Genomic DNA, 17,844 nt, shown 5'->3' on the forward strand with positions numbered 1-17,844 from the left:
GGCCCTCCTGTGTTGGAGCTGGCTATCAAGGCAGTAGTGTTTCGTAAACGTGCTGTGGCAGATATCACAGCCTGGCAGATATCCAGAACCAATACCTGCCAGTTATACTGTAGCGACCTTTGCCCTAATGGAATGAGCCCACAGGCCTCTAGAGGTTTCTTCTTCACTAGCATGCAGCAGATTTTAATGCAAGGGGCTATTCACCTGGAAAGACACCTCTTGTGCACCTCCTTGGCTTGCTTGGTTTCAATGGCCTCTTGCTCCAGTCAATGTAGAAACTCGAAAGTAAAGAACTTTTAGGGTCACACTGGAGGGGTGGGCCAGAGTGAAAAATGTTAGCAGGGTGATTGGCTGGGCAACATGGAAGGAAGGTAGCCTGAGTCTGAGGCAAACATTTTTCCTGAAAGAAAGTCATGTAGCAGAAGTGATGGCAATAAGACTGTCTTGATTGCGAGAAACTATAGTGGACAAATGAGTATATGCTCAAATGGCATGTACATAAGGAACATTAGAACTAGATTTAGATACCGCTGAGGTATGACACTTGGTTTTGGAAGTAACATATGTATTAGGATCTCAAAAAAATGCATCACAACAAGTGATTTAAAGCGAGAGTGCTGATCAGACAAACATAAAAAGGCTGAAAGGGCCAACAAATAACCCTAAACTGTGATGACTCCAAGACCGTGATGGCATAACAACAAAACGAACATCTGAGAGTTTGGCCTGCAGATGCCCTACATGACATATCATACTTGAGGTCATAAATCTTTCACAGCATCCAGCATAGATTAATTTTGCAGATGAATGTTTCACTGCAAAAATGGCATTTTGCACTTCAAGAAACAAGTGTAAAGAATTTAACTGTTGCTTCTTAATCCCCTTGAATGGAGAAGTAGGATGAGGAAATTCGGAGGTAGAACGCTCCCATGTTTCTGAGACAAGAAATTCTCCTGAAGGGGTAGCCAGATTGGAAGGAAATACATAGGCTCAGCAGGTCTGGGTACCACACTCTCCCGGCTCAGTCTTGGATTATTATGACTACTGGGGACCAAAACTGTCTAAGAAATCATGGTAGGAGAAGCAGTGGTGGAAATGTTTTTGGGAGACCTGAGTCCCATTGGAAATGGAATGTATCGCCCAACTACCATTTTGCTGGTAACCATACAGTGCAAAAGTTTTGACACCGTGCACCCTTGACTGTGATAAACAGATCAAGCCAGTGCATGCCCCATTGTTATAAGGTGCCCTGTGCCATCTCGGAATGGATACGCCACTCGAGGTATATAAGCCGTCATCAGCTCATCTCATCTGCTCTGGCATTCAGGGACCCTGTTAGCTAGTTGGATACCAAAGATATCGTCTGCTGGGCCAGATACACAGGAGTCTCCTGGCACAAAATCCAGGAACCCAGCCCATCCTGCTTGTTGTAGTACCTCTTTGTGGTTGTGTTGCCATTCGGAATATCCACCATCCTTCCCTGGATGGTCAGTAGGAAGGCTCTTAGGACCAGGAAGATAGCCTGAAGCTGCAAAGGAATCAGACCAAAGACCCCAGATCCTCACCCCCCTAGACGGTGGTCCATAACCCAGTATAAATGCATTGGTTACAGTGCTGACTTCTGGGGTGGGGAAAGGGGAGTTACCTGCCAATTGTCAGGTTGGCCCTAGTCTGCCACCACACTAAGTTCTGAGCCGTCTCTTGAAAGATAGGGACAAAGTCAGAGAGGTAGGTATGGGGCTGTGCCTTCTGAAATCTCAGGTTCCACTGCAGGATCAGCATGTACCATCTGGTCAACGGGATGAGGAGGATGCAAGACAAGGAATTCATTATTTTTCAGTAATTTATCTTAATAGCAATCTATGCCAAGTTCAAACTCCCTATACTAATTGCAATCAACAAACCTGGGAAAACAGCCTCTCAGATCAGCAGTGCATGAGCTATTCTTCTCTCACAATCCAGCTGAAGCATGCCTCTCCTGCTCCAGCCAAGCCCACAAAGTACAACCTGCCTGATGCTGTGCAGCCCTACCATACGACAGTAGGCCAGAATTGCAAATCCTGTTGTCATAACACACAAATAGCTGAAAGAAGGGTGCTGCCAAAGGCATCACGGAATGCTAATAGATGGACCTCTGGGATCTGAGGTTTCTCTTTCACAAGTGGCACTCGGAAAGTCTGCTCCTGTTGGTGCAGCAAAGGACAAGTGACCAAAAATAGTTTCCAGTATTGCTCTAACAGTCAACAGATTAGAAAGATCATTGCTACCAAAAGGCAGACTGTCCTTCTCAGTACTGTAAACTGCACTTGTAAAGAAAAGATACATAGGAGAGGATATTGTTCTTCTTCAATGAAGCTTATTAATAGCTCCAGAAAAATGATTCTGTTTAGCTCATTCTATTAAAACAGACTGAGCAATCAGATATTTTCAGTGTTGACATAAATGGCATTTGTCATCGCTTGAACCTTTTAAGTACTAATGTACTTAATCGTATATAAGTGCATATCATTTACCCCAGAAAAATGTAAAATTTAGTACCTAGATGGAGACCAGGAAAAAATAACAGGGAACCCTACAATATGATAAAAAGTGTCCTGCACCGCAAATTGAATTCTAGGCATTATTACTACTTTAAGTAACCATTGGGTTTAGCTTCAATACGCTATCAAACCCAAACAGGATTTTTCTTTCAGATGAGACTCAGAAAGAAAGTGCAGAAGGACATCAAACCTAAAGCTTAAAAAACTCTCACCTAAAATTAATGACTTATTACCACTATAATTAAGAGAAGATTTACTCCTATCTATAATAACAAAACCTTTGCTTAATGTTACACAAAAACATCAGGAATGGGCCAAAATATTGTACAGCAGTTCAGAAGCTGAAGTTGTGATCATATTTCAGCACTGTTCTACAACAGTGGGTCCAGCAGAGGTCAACTGTTATAAAAATCCATAACTTGGAACATTTAGAACCAATTTTGCAGGATGAGGCAGAGCATGGACCTTTTATTGCCTCATATTCTTCCAATGCTAACACATGCCACTCCAAAATAGGTCAGTGACTATCCTTCGCAGCTGCATTCACAATTTCCCTTTCTGTCGCGTTGCAGTTTAGATAGAAGTCCCAAAGTGTATTCATTTTGCAAACTAAAATAGGTGATATTTGTATTATTGCCAAAAAATCTACTCATTGGTATTATGCTAGGTTCCTCAAAGTGCATGCGTTTACCTTTTTGCTATAGTTAATCTCGGTGTTCAATGGCACATTTTTAGAGAAAACATTCAGCCTGCAAGAAAGCTATGGGCCAGTCATCACAGTTCTTCTCCTATAATGTAAAGTGGTGAGTGGATTCTAGGTGACTGATCTAAAGTGACTCAAACACAGTGTCATTTCTAATTGATGCCAACAAAACTGCCTAGTGAAAGCCTGGGAAGTTTATCTTCAATTGACAACAGAGGAAATACCCATAGACACCTTATGAAAGGAGAGTCCACAATAGCCATTTTAGACTAAATTCCTTGCTTGAAGCCACCTGTTGTTTCAGCTGTTGATTCATTAAATAATGTGAAATGCTTATTTAGTACATGATTATTCTTTTCAGAAGCACATGAAGCCAGTTTTGAAGTAGCCACTCTTGGCTCAAAGACAGATTTATGCAACTCTGTAGGTTCCGACAGGTACCACAAATACATACAACTTTGACATTAACTTCTGATTTCTTTGTCAAGGCCGTCAACACTTCTTGGGAAGACATTACCCAATAAAAATAAGTAGGTTACACTAGCATCCAGGAAAAGCCAAAGTAAAGTTTAAAGCAATTTTACATAGTGCAATATAGGGTGTAGGCCTCCAACGCTCAATGTACACGTCAATTAGACATCTCAGACCTAAGGGAAAGTTCTACTCCTACTAATGGAGCCCAAATACAAAAGGAGTCTGTGGATTAATCTTGCCAGGACATCCAGAAACCACTTAATCTTTGGAATCTGGGTTAGGTAGCACAATTAAGACAAAAAGTGCCTTAGTTCTAGAACTGATTTTTAGAAGTCTATAAATGCCCTTTACTAATCTGACCAAGGTGATGTTAGGTCCGATACTCCCAACAAAAATCGTTAAAACAAAGACAGATGATGCTACACAAGGTATGCAATCGATACAAGCTCTGCATTATCTATTGTTTGCTGCATAGGAGAGTCTGCCATCTGACCACTTCTGCCTGTGCTGGATAAAGCAGGAGGCGAATGAACCCATATAAGTAACACAGCAGGTGCCTCATCCATTGTGCTATATATATATATATATATATCATTCTCAACACTTGCCGACATTTGCATCTGTGCGCCTGGATGGACTAAAACTTAAGTGCCAGTCACCAAAAACATGTTCTTCAAGATATGGAATGGTACCCTGTCCTAGATATTCTACTTACTAAAAGAAAAATCACCAGTAACTTCCACTACCTACCAACTGATCTTGCTGAAACCTTTAGCAGCCAGCTTGAACACTGCCAAGAAATGCAGAGTATCCGAGTCCTCTACCATATCAGATGGGTGGTCAATAAAGTAGATTACTTTTACAGTAGAAAAGCTGATAACTACAGTTGGAGTTAAAGTGGAAAACATAAAAATATATGGAACCCCTCTGGCCATACAAAAAACAAACATAGCAATGCGTCTTTGTCCTCATCCAGCTAAAGGCTTTTTTGACCTCCAATATCTACACTCCATAGGCTTGCTAAATTTACTGCCTGATACGCACAGTCGATTACCGAGTGACAGTGGAGCAGACACAAGTCACCGCAAGAATTTTAGATCTACAACTCATCACAAAAGAGACTGTGCGTGCTCATGCCCTCCTCCAATGGTGCAAGTCAACATCTTAAGGAAGGGGTGAGGCGGCACACTTTGTCTTCGTCTCTGCTTTGACAGAGGAAAGATAGTGGAAAGACCGTGGAAAGCTAATACAATCGTTAGACATTGAACATTAAACTACCACTAAACACCAGGCGGTGGGAAAGGTGCTGTGGCCTAAGGATACAACCCCTGGCGCTAGACTATCTTCCATCAGTCCACCCATAACTTGTAACAGGAGTATCATAGGAATCAACCAGTCTACAGTGGGCCCCACAGTGGAGGCTTGCAAAAGACCCTAGGTGGTTGGTGTCTGTAGGGGGAGGGGCCGAAGCAGCCAGAGCTGGTCTGGTGCAGCTTGCACCTCCCCCTGCTGCCTGCTACCGCACGTAACCACTTCCGTCTCGCCACTTTGTCAGTTTGGCCATTTTAAAAGTATATTCACAGCAGTACAGAGCGCTACCTGGAGACGGGGCAAAACGATCACAGTCAGGAGACTAGCTATCTTGACGCATTTTTCGTCATGAGGTGACTCTAAAGAAGAGAAAGAGGACAGCTCACTCAGCACATTCGGTCTTCCCATACCAGATTGTACCATTAATTTCAACACCAACAATTGTACACAAGCCAGAATCAACAATGCATGCAGCTGCAACAGGTACTATTAACAAACTGCTTTCAGCCAAGTTTAACTTTCTAAAAGATCCTGGGGCAGCCATTTTCACCAGTAACACCAACATCAAGGGGTTGCCCACCCCCTAAGCCCAACCGTGATTGTTCGTAAAAGGAATCTGCCCCTCCCTCGGTTGGAAGAGAGCCCAGGATGTTACAAGGGTCTTAAAGAGTCCTGAAGCCACCAAGGATCTCCCCTCCCCCCCCCCTCAACGAGAATGCCCCTGCTGCCCTTGTTGTCCAAGGCAGAGACAAGGAGCAGCCCGTTAATCCCAGCATGTGCATTCTCCGTAGCCCCTCACAGCAAGAGAAACCAGAAGGGCTTGAGAGAACAATCGGGCAGACCAACTTCAAACTTATGGCTGTGGGAGACTGAACGCAGCCCTCATTTAGTTTGTCATGATTGGAGCGGTCTCATATAATTTCGCCAAAAGAGGAAGAGGGAAAAAAGTGGGCCCCTCACGGGTCTGTGGCCCCCTCAGCCTATCAAACTGTATATGGCGTCTCCAGCCCAGCTATATCTAGACTCCTAAAGGGAGCGCTGTCACCATCTAGAGAAACAGGCCACAAAGGATGCAAAAATTTACAGAGAAATGGATCAAATCACGCAGCCCATACTGAGGATGACCCACAAATCCTTGCAAATGATCTCTCATATGTCCACTCAAAGGAATGGGAGAAAATGCTGGCCTCGTAGGGCAACGAAACTCTGAAGCAATCCACCCCTATTATAATTAGCAATGAGGAACCCCAAGGGTCTCAGGAGACGATCTGGGCAACAGTGCTCTGAATCTTGCAGAGCTCAGTAGAGGCAATGTACTTCCAAGCAAATAAAACAGACATACAGATCAACCGCCTAAACACCTTAGCTATGTACATAGCAAGAATTTACTAAAATATTTCAAACCTAAACACTTGATAAAAAGGACATAGGCGGGCACACAGTAGCGTGCCCCCTGTTATTGATAAGCTATCTACACTTCCAGAGATGATGTCAAAGTTAGTGAGTTAGTTAGTGTTTAAAATATGCTACTGGAACATCAATGGACTGGCAAATACATTGGGAGACCCAAAAATCCTCCAATACCTTTGTTCTTTCAAAATTATTCTACTACAAGAGACCTGGTCACAGATGCCTCATCATTTGGAGGGTTATACAAATCACTTCATCCCTTGAATCAAACAACATAAGTACGGGCACAGTATGGGTTGTCTTGCCACTTATGTATCCATCACCAGCACAATTGAGTCCTGGGAGCAAGATAGTGAAGATGCAGGGCTCCAAACAGTAGAATTGTCACTCAAAACGTTGAATGGTCTAACCAAGAGAATCACCTTGGCAAACATTTATATTCACCCAGATGCCAAATCAAGGAAAGAGGTCTCTGACAAATTGATGGATTTCATAATAGGGTCAAGGTCGGAGTGGCTCAGTACAGATCTCATTATATCTGGTGGTTTCGATATGTGGCTAATGAGCACACAACCAGTAAATGAGATCACAGAAGCACACAATAGCCACTGGATGACTATGCCTCAAAATACCCTGGGGTGGCACTAAGTTGATAAGAAAGGTTGGACCTTACAAGGCAATCTTGAAAATCTTGGCCTCAGAGCTTTTTAAATGGCTGCATACTCCTGGACAAACCGCCTGGCTTCTCATACTTAACCTCACCTGGCTCATCTTTCTTTTTTTTTTTTTTTTTTACTATACCTTGGTCAGTCTCCCCTCTGCTAAACATTGTCTCTTCTTTTGGCTTTGGCATAAAAATGGGCAGCGACCACCACCCAAGAGATAATCCTTGATATTGGTTTTGATGAATTTACTTGCACTGAAGACCAAGGAACTAAAGGGTACACAACCTCAAACCTATTAGGTGCCAAACAACTATTGTCATCCACCTATACACCTGAGGGAGACCCTGTGTCTTGTTGGATAAGCTTCACTGGAAAATTCACAAGTCAGCAGGTTAAGCCTGTCTTACCCAAAAAGAAACCTAAATCACAAGATATGACCATTTCCCAAGGATGGGGAATCAACAACTCAGTCAGAAGGGCAAAACGGAGAGCAAACTGGCTGTGGAGAGCCCTTAAAAAGCCTCCCAGGGATCCAATATTATTATATAAGCCGAGGGAGGCAAGAAGAATGCTAAAGGAGGAGAAAAAGATCAATTGACAGGAGAGATTAAACTCTTTATGTCAAAACTACTGCACAATGTCAGGTCAAATAATTCCGCAAATTTGTGGTGGACTGTAAATGGAGTCGGCCAATATCTCCCAAATGTGGCCTCCTCCAATATCCCAGAGCCAACTTGGTACCACTTCTTTCTTGATCACTTCAACCTGCCAGCCCAGCCGAATCAGCATCATGCACAAGGAGAGGGCCTGGAGGCCACCAAATTTTTGCCACTTCAGTCCTGGAGCAGTGATCATAAAGCATCCTGGTGATCTATCACTGTTAGTCAAGTTCAGAAACAAACTGCAAAGATGAGGCCCCAGGCCTGTGTGGAATTCCACCAGCTGTTTATAAGGAAGATCCAGCATTCTGGGTCGCACAATTAACACCGCTTTTTTCCACTATCCTGCATCCGAACTGTAACCCTCCTTCATACCTAGACTTGATTCTCGCTTCGGTATTCAAGGGGGCCCCTGAGAACTACCACTTTGTTCCTTTAATTGAAGAAATGCCAAATACTTTGCAGTGGTCTTATTAGAAGAGCTACAGCTTTGGGTTGAGGCTAAAAACATTATTCCCCAAATCAAACCAGGTTCACTAAGCACACAGGGACCTCAGCTAACATAATGGCACTCTTCCTATAATCTGACCGGGCAAAATCCAAAAGCCGCCCAATTTACTTAGGTTTCATCAAAAACAAGTCTGTGTTCGATAGGGTCAACCCGGGAAGGCTTTGACAGAAACAGGCCCTCCTTTACATCCCGGGTGGCCTATTAAGAGCCCTGGAACTTCTGCACAAAGATACTTGGGTTAGAATAAAAATCAGAGATGGCTCTTGCTTGTCCAGGCCAATTTAAACCATGCATCGGCTTAAGGAGGGCTGCGTCCTCATACCAACATTATTTAACCTGTTCTAATCAGATGTGACTCCCATATTAAACTCAATTAATTATCACCTGCTCAAATTGGGGGGCATTTATATCTCAAATTTGTTGTATGTGGATGATCTAGTCCTCATTAGCAGAACAAAGGTTGGATTGCAGCGCCTCCTTGACGGCATCTCAGTTTTTTTCAATAAGCAATGGCTTGACAATCAACAAAAAGTTAAGATCGCAGCTATTTGAGGGACTAGATCTCAAAAATCAACGTGGTTCCTGGATCAAGAAAAGTTAGAGTCAACTAAAAGCTTTAAGTACCTGGAAGTCTTCTTCAATAAGATTGCGCTCAATTAGTCAAAACAGTAAGAAGGGCAATACATTGACAGTGGGCATCAAGTTCCTCTACACAAAACTAAAAGCTCCTACGCTCATGCCGATCCTACAGGTGGCCCAAGCAAAGATTCTTGCGATCTTAGCTTACAGAAGTGGGGCCTGAAAGGGGTGGGACAGGGCAATACTAGACAAAATGCTGCTCAAGATTTACAGATCAGCTTTTCAGCTTCCTGCCAACTCACCTCCATGCCAGATAAGGCTAAAGTTTTGCATTGTTACGCGTTTTTTATGAGGTGCTGCCATAAATTCAGGTCTGTCAAAGAAGATTTTCTGGGCTATTATCGCTGGTCCGAACTGGAAACAAAGCAAAGCTCTCCAGCAAGGTCCTACCTGTTGTAGGCCTTGAGCACTCTTGACTTAACAAGTGCTTGGGACTTACCCAGTAGCCATCAGGAGTTCAAATGTCTGGTAAAAGCAAGCACACAATTGCTTTCACTGTTAGAGGACGAGGCTTGCCTGTCTCGTCGTAAACATGGCTGGGTGACTCTTCATAACTATACGTGGCTAAAACCACAGAGCTATCTAGACGAACCTTATAACAACTGGTCTAAGGTACAGTTCTTGAAATATAGGATGGGGATAGTCCCGACCTCAATTTACTATCCCGCATGGAAAAGACAGGAGAGGTAGGTGAAATGCCAGCTTTACAATCAGGGCCACGAAGGCAATTCATCTACTGTGCTTGTGCTCCACCCTTATGGAGGAATGGCAGAATCGGCTACAAAGAAGGTTGAATGATCAGGGCATAAGGTCCTTCCCAGAGGCTGTGCTAGCCTGCTTTGATCCGTAGGAAATTAGGCTGAACTCCGTCTTGGTGAAATTCTTACAGCGATTCATGAAAAAGGCAGAGGCCTTGGCTCCAGGAGAAGGAGGAAAGGAGTGCAATTAGATAATTCAACAGTCTTGAGTTCAGCCCTAACCCCGGTCCTTGATTCTTTATGGTTGTTATTTAGGCTCAGTAAGGAAGGTAACGTAACTAAACGTCAAACCTGGTGAACTGCACCCTATTGACTGGGCATCACATGCCTTTGGGTTCCTAACCCTCGTTATCCCCATCTACTGACTACTTGTTTCATTAACAACACCATAGTCCCATATGTCTCATTGGGTGTATGCGGCTTTAATTGGTTGGCTATAGTTTTTAGAGGCTTGTCTCTTGCACATGTATTTAATTTTAGTAACAGCCTAAGCATTTTAGTCACCATGAGTACTGATGCAGTTTTAATCTTATTCCAGTCACATTGCACTTTTAATCGTTGCACCTGCACTTTATGGCTTTAACGACTACAAAAACCTGCTCCTTCAGCAATACTGGCCATCTCCTACTAGCTTGCTTGGATTCTATACACTCTTAACAGTCGATATAACTAGCAATAATAGATTTGAGGTCTACTAAACCTTAACCCACAGGGTTGGAAGGGAGTCTCTCTTAAATTTTTCCATAAAATAGAGTTCCAGATGGGTTTTGTTTTTTAAAGGTCTACGGTGAAGAGACTAAAGCCCTTGTTACGACTTCAGCGGTCTTTGTCAAAGACCGCCAAAGCCGCTGCAGTCAACAGACCGCCAAGTGCTGGCGGTCTGCTGACCCCCATATTAGAAAACCTGAAAGGACTTCCGTCCATTAACAGGCGGAAATCCAACTCAGTCAGTCTGGCTGACGGAGTTGAAGAGGCGGTTCCACATACCAGCACAGCCACGGCAACAAGACACTGCCCGCCGTATTACGATACGTAATACGGCATAGCAGAGTCCTGTCGGCGGTCCGGTGCTGGCAGTGGAAAACGCCAGAACCCATCCCCTCCCAGAAAACCACCTCGCAAGAAAAGGTAAGTTGATCATGCGAAAGGGGGGGGGGGGGGGGGGGGGCGGGGGGGGTGTTTTGGGTGCATGTGTGTGTGTGCCTGAATGGGTGTGCATGTGTGTATGTATGTATGTATGTATGTATGTGTGCGTAGAGGCTGTGTGTGTCTGCATGTATGTGATGGGGAGGGGAGGTGTCGGGGTGCAAGTGCGTTTGTATGCAGAGGGGTGGGTGTATCGGTCTGAGTGCGTGTATGTGTGCGAATGGGGGTGTCTGAGTACGTGTTTGCGAGCAAGTGGGTGTGTCTGCATGTATTCGCAGGGGAGGGGGAGCCGGGGTGTTTGTGAGTAGGTGTGTGTATTGGAATGCATGTGAGTGGGGGTGCATGTGTGCAAGTCGGCAAGTGAGTGGGGGGGTGTGTGCGGATTAGGGTGTGTGTGCGCAAGTGTGCGTATGCGGAGGGGGAGTGAGTGAATGTATGTGTGTGTGGAGGGGTGTGCATGAATGCGGAGGTGGGTGGAGGTGTGAATGTATGTGGAGGGTGGTGTGTATGTGAGAGTGCTAGTGGGGGGGGGGTCGGTGTGAGAGCGGGTAGAGGTGTTTGTATGGATACGTGTGGTTGGGTGGGGGGATGTTAGCAAGTGTGTGGATGTGTGGGGGGTGTGTGCCGGCGACAGGAATGGGGATTCCTGTTGCTTGATGCATTTCCACCACGGTTTTCATGGCGGTTTGCTGCCTCGTAATGCGGGCGGAGGCATGTCGCCAGCCCGGAGGAGCAGACCGCCGGCCGCATTGGTATGACCACACCAGTGGGCCAGGCCATGTTGTGGTGGTTTGGCTTCAGCCAAATCCCACAACTTGTAATGCGGCAGTCTTTACCGCTGGGTCCGCAGTGGTAAGACCGCCACTGTGAGGCTGTTGGTAAGACTGCCGCTGCGAGGCTGGCAGTCTGATGACCGCCATTCTCCTATGAAGGCCAAAGTGCCTGCTTTGTGTATTTCTCTCTTGAAAGGCAAATATTTACTAAATGGAGCAAGTTACTTCAAGGATTTAGTAGCAGTGAAGTGGCTGAAATCATAGTGTCAATTAGCTGTTGAATGGTATTTACAGAGACAGCACACGTAATGGGTATGTTGGAGACCCTTACTCGTATCATCATTGATATCTTAAACCTATCTGGTTTGTCACAGACTCTTCAGCAATATATATATAAAGAAGATCTTACTCCTTCCGTAGGGCCTACTAAGAGATCATTGAGGGATGGGACAGATAAGTAGAATGCCTGCTTGGTGCCTCTTCCACTCATGCATCTCTGGTATAAACACCAGTTTCTTCCCTAACAGAGAAATCCCAATGTCCTTCTTTCTTCAAGTGAAAATAGTTTTCCCAGGCGATGCAGGAACTGTTGATTCTGTTAAGGATGCAGAGCCCTAGTCGGAGGAGCAGGTAAGGTGCCGCCTTTAAGACTACTGCCACACTCTTCAGCACGTAAATCTTCAGCATTCTGATAAGGAGGACTTGACAACTTTGGACACTGAAATTAATACATGTCTAGCTACGATGTACCCATTAATCAGCAACTAATAACTTAAGATTGTAATTCTGGAAGATGTCATGATGCATCAGGGGAAACACACATCCATTCCATCCTGGAAAATTATTTCATCAATGAATGAATTGCCACTCACCTGCCAACAAATGTCCCATCAAGTGGATAGGTGGCAGATAGTAAAGCACTTATATTTTGGGTCTGGCACCCATCGTACAACAGGTTTTCCTTAGTAAAGATTACAGTATTGAACGAAGCAAAGTAAAATGGGGTCATTCTTATTGGGTTAAAAAACACAATTCTGCCGATATGCCACCATCCGATCCTATACAGCAGAAGGGAACAAGCATAATCAATTTGAACAATTGAAAGCCAAAGCAGGATAGATTAGCGCCTGCCTGAATACGGTGGTTCTCTCCTTTGAGATTTGAATTCTTCATAGACTGGGGTCTTCTGGAAGGGGGTGAGGCCTTGAGGTGAATAGGACTACTCTGCTTGCCCCAAAGCAATTGTGGACACATTATGCCAGAGATGAAAGAAGAAAAGTTACTTACCTCTAACAACAGTTCTCTAGGACAGGTACATTTCACAGAGTCACGATTACTGCTGTACCAGCACCACACAACCCATGTTTTCAAGTTTTACTTGAGTGAAAATATTACCTGTTACTAACACCCCTGTCAACACCACAGATGTTTTATGGAAATTCCAATGTGGTAGAGGGAAATCATTAAACATACATATGCCAGAAACTGTTTAGGTGGGAAACGCTGATGTTACATTCACACTGCTACCCAACAAGTTAACTGTAATGCAAACTATGAGAAAAAGATTATGCTTACTGTAATTTCTTGTGTCATTCCATCAATTTGTTTCTGCTGATTGTCTATGACCTACAAAAACAAACATGCACCAGTGAAATTCTGGATCCTCTTTCAGATAAATGTTTAAGTCAGGTTGCTCTCACAAAATGAAAGGGTCCAAGTAACAAACATAACACATGCAATACATAATCAAACACAAACTCAGCAATATCCGTACAACACTTCAAAACACAATGCCAATTGCTGAACACCCTACAAGGACAGTCCATGGTGAGAGGGTCAGAGCAGGGTATGGAAATATCTGATGCAATAATAAAAACTAGGACACACTAGCTATTAACACAGAGATCCATGTAATGATTAAAATGACATCACTAAGCAATTCAGATAAGAGATTAGAAACAACCACAAAAAGGGTCTTTCACATCACAGACAGTCGACGACTTCATGCACGTGTTAAGTATGTAATTTGATTAACTGGGTAAGGCAACAGAGGAAATACATATACAAAAATCATGAACTATGAAAAAAAAAACTATACAAAGTTCCCAATAACACAGAACACCATGCGATGGTGTACAAATTGTGTAATTGTATAATTTCACCAACTTAGCCAGCATTACAGATTCAAGGACAACTTGCAGGTACCTGTATAACAAACCACGAATTTGGCTGATGGAGCAATATTTCTGTGTCTTAAACAATTTCCTGATGTCAGGTGATGCACAATAACCTGGTATGGTACATTGCGCTTTACAAAAGGTTGACTTGGAGCATTTCCAACCTACACGCATGGACCTAGAACACTAGGACATCTATTTCAAGCACTGGCTCTGCTGTCAGCTTTTCAACATCTTACAGATGTGGACTGAAGACACAGGGCATACTGACAGTGTATAGGGTGTGTTTAGGGTAAGCAATACAGGTTGGGGGTGGTGTTACAGAACAGTATATTTATTTCATCAGCCTATTACAGGTTCTCATCAACTTAGGGATAACTAAGCGATCTTTGAGGGATGAGGGTAGACAAGGGGAAGAAACATCTTCCTTTATTAGAAATGATATTCTAAAGGACTCCTATGCGCGATCTAGATATACGTATAGGAAATCAAAAGCCCATGCAAGATGAAATGACTGCCCGTCAAGCATGTATGTATGATAAGGTGTCATGACCAATGGAGGAAGCCAATAAGGCCAGTCATGGCTGCATCCACGGATGTATACATCACCTCTGAATGCACACCGTACCACATGCATATATGGTAGACTTAGGGTAATTGTCCTGGTTTTCCAGGCCAAGGAAGTGTATATGCACCCAGGTAAATTGTAATCAAAGAAACTACCCATGGAGCACTTAAACTCTTTATGAATTCTAACCTCTGGATTTACCTTGTTGGCTCGTTCATATTGTTCTCGGAGGCTGTTATTCTCACTCTGAAGCTGCTTTGCATCCAACATGGGGAGTCGGATGCCATCTTCAAGACATTGCTCGACCTTCTGCTGTAAACTGTACATTGAAGTTGGAGGGAAATAAAATGCTTATTAAGACCAGACTGAGCTGAGACAGCATACATGGGACTGCGTATAGAGACAATACAGTAAAAAAAAAAACGTAACAAATCTTAGCCTGGCAGGAGCTGACATTTTCTAGAGCATCTCAGACATGTTTGAATGAGTATAATATTAACGTAACGAAAATAAGAAAACTAGAGTTTTTCCCTAACAGACATGTAAAAAAGACGCACAAGTACTTAGTAGCTTTCGGTGTCAAAAGGTACAATGACAGAGAGGGTAGGGTCTTTAATGGCTACCTCTGAACACCAAATAAGTACGAGGACCCTTGCCATGAAAGAAATACCATTGACCTCCGGTCGCTCTCTGCTGATGTCAGAAAGAAACGCCATCTGTACAAGCGAATCAAGTTTACAGGGGTGTCCTAGCCTAGCGTTATTGATGAGCGAGAAGCAAGGAACTAAACACAGCATGCAGAGCCCAGGAAAGATCTTGAAAGTGGTATGAGACAAAAATCGATTTTATAAAGAGGAATCACACTATAAACCCAGGCTGGGCCCAGACCATATGTCTCCACATAAAATTGCAAGTACTGAAAACACATCACTATCCCTGAATATTAGATGTAAACAATTTAAGAATTTGGACAGGTGTGCCTGTGCATTGTCAGTGACCTGGCCAAAGGGGGCGAGAAAGAGCCGGAACTGGATCATACATTCAAATCTGTTACGATTTTGTAAAAGGGATGCCCGGCAATGCATTATGAGACGAGTTTCCCAAGCGCAGTGAATATTGTAGTATTGCCTCTCCCGCTGTACCAGGAGAGCCACATTGAGGATTTCTGTGTTTTTACTTAAGAAACAGCTGCACTCTAATACGTCTGATCGAGTTTGTGCTTCAAACTGCCATGGAGCGAGAGAGGGAGAGACAAAAGCAAGACTGAAATTACTCTGATTCGGTATCAGTGTGAACAATGTGATGTAACTGGTAGTCATGCAAAGCGTTCCAATACCGCTGATCGAGTTTGTGCTGTATGAAACTTGAAAGAGCCATGTCCGCCATGGAGCACGAAGGGGAGAGACAAAAGAAAAAAATAATGCACCCACAGTGAAGTATATGGCTAATGTTGCAATAATCCATGTAACAGGGTCAGTCTGCAAGGCGGTAACAAAACAGCCTCAAGCGGGACAAACGCAAAGCATTTACCAATTACATCAAGGGATTTTTGAAAGGCAAGCCCAGGGATGAATGAAAGTGACGGGTGTGAGATGGGTGTGGTTAAAGCCACAAAACAGATTACAACATGTGCTCGACCTAAAAGTGGAACTTGGCTAGCACATACAAGTGCACTAATGCGTGTATCAGCAGACGTTCCTCTGAACTGGGTAAATACACCCAATGTTCAAGCTCCGAGACACAATTCAGCTTGCAGAATGGGCTATGTAAATTATATCTTTGTTAAACAATATGGCTTTTTGCTAGGTTTGGCAAATAAGGTAAATGAAACGGCAACTAGAGAAGAAGGATAAATTGTCCTTGGAGTTTGCTGTAGATAAAAATCTGCACATCTGACATTCACAAACTACATCTTGGGCTGAAGCCTCAATCCTTTGGTGAATACTTTAAAGAGACCAGCCCGTAAAGAGTGAGTTCTCTTTGCCACGTTCAACATCATTAACAATCAATGAAAATAAGCATTTGAGAATATGTTTTTGTGTTATGATGCCTGCTTAGGCTTCGAGACCTACTATATCATTATTCGCCACATATGGTGTGCAAATCATCAGCACAGGGAATTAAGCTTTTGCAAGGCAGCCATTCTTCTCACTGATTACTATCATCTCCACCATGGTCACTGATTTGTATCTTGCCTCCAATATTCAAGGCCTCCTGACACAGCATTACCACATCAACCACACAAATAAGAATGGTAACATTGATCTACTGGAAAAGAGAGATATGAATGTGAGCCCAGAGAGTGAGCAGAAGCACTACTGCTGTTTACATGAACTTAAAAAGTGCAACTTAAATGAACCAACAAATTCCCCAACTCTATCACAAAAGGCTTCAAAAATAAAAATAAAAAAAAACATCTAAGCTAAATCACACATTTAATTCTACACTATTCATGTCCTGATGAGGGCCGGGGGAAAGGGTGCTGCTCAACATCTTACTAGCTGGGGCTCAGAGCGCTTTCAGGCTTCTGTAAAACCTACTTGTAATGTAGTGTTCTGTAGTAGCATGTGGCAATGGGCAGCACTCCGCAAGTGTCCTGTTTGTTGCTTTCAACAGCAGAAGCATTTGTCTCCCTTAAATAGTCCTGAAATTCTACAACATGTGACCTATATTACTAACCTACAGAGCTTAAAAACATTATTTGCAAATACATGGCCCAAAAAATGATCCAGCAGCAGTCTTTGAATCCTAGACACTTTGGTCCAATGTGCCCAGACACTTGTCCTGTTTCATGCACTGTACCCAGAGGAACACCAGCACTTTTCACTCATTTTGCGTTATTACTCGTGTAATGCTTATACACATACTCCCTGTATTCAACCACCACTTGCTAGTGCTAACCTTTCAATGCATGCACAGTGATGTATATTCCTTCAACTTATCCCTGGAAATATGTTCCTTATCTTAGGAAAATGGCTCCTTCTTGCAGTTACCCCCCACTTTTTGCCTGCTATTGATGCTGACTTGACTGAGAAGTGTGCTGGGATCCTGCTAACCAGGCCCCACCACCAATGTTCTTTCACTTAAAAATGTACCATTGTTTCCACAACTGGCACAACCCTGGCGCACAGATACGTCCCTTGTAAAAGGTACCAGTGGTACTAATGGCCCTGTGACCAGGTAAGGTCCCTAAGGGCTGCAGCATGTGTTGTGCCACCCTAAGGTACCCCTCAACTAGCACATGCACACTGCCATTGCGGATTGATTGTGTTGGTGGGGATAAAAAGGTAAAGTCGACATGGCATCCCCCTCAGGATGCCATGCACACAAAATACTGCCTGTGGTATAGGTAAGTCATTCCTCTAGCAGGCCTTAAAGCCCTAAGCTAGGGTGCACTATACCACAGGTGAGGGCATAGCTGCATGAGAAATATGCCCCTGCAGTGTCTAAGTCTATTCTTAGACATTTTAAGTACAGTGTGGCCATATTAAGTATATGATCTGGGAGCTT

The 17,844-nt window shown here is 43.6% G+C and overlaps 1 protein-coding gene across 1 annotated transcript in view; it reads right to left on the bottom strand.

Annotated features, from left to right (window-relative positions):
- Window positions 1-17,844, bottom strand: part of CEP85L (centrosomal protein 85 like) — a 415,641-nt gene that overhangs the window by 33,660 nt on the left and 364,137 nt on the right. The window contains exons 9-10 of the mRNA XM_069235375.1: window positions 14,536-14,653; window positions 13,165-13,215 (exon numbers count right to left, since the gene is read on the bottom strand). Coding sequence (XP_069091476.1) covers window positions 13,165-13,215; window positions 14,536-14,653 — 169 coding nt within the window. The remainder of the gene's footprint in view (window positions 1-13,164; window positions 13,216-14,535; window positions 14,654-17,844) is intronic.

The sequence above is a fragment of the Pleurodeles waltl genome, chromosome 5, assembly GCF_031143425.1.
Source record: "Pleurodeles waltl isolate 20211129_DDA chromosome 5, aPleWal1.hap1.20221129, whole genome shotgun sequence".
NCBI lineage: Eukaryota > Metazoa > Chordata > Amphibia > Caudata > Salamandridae > Pleurodeles > Pleurodeles waltl.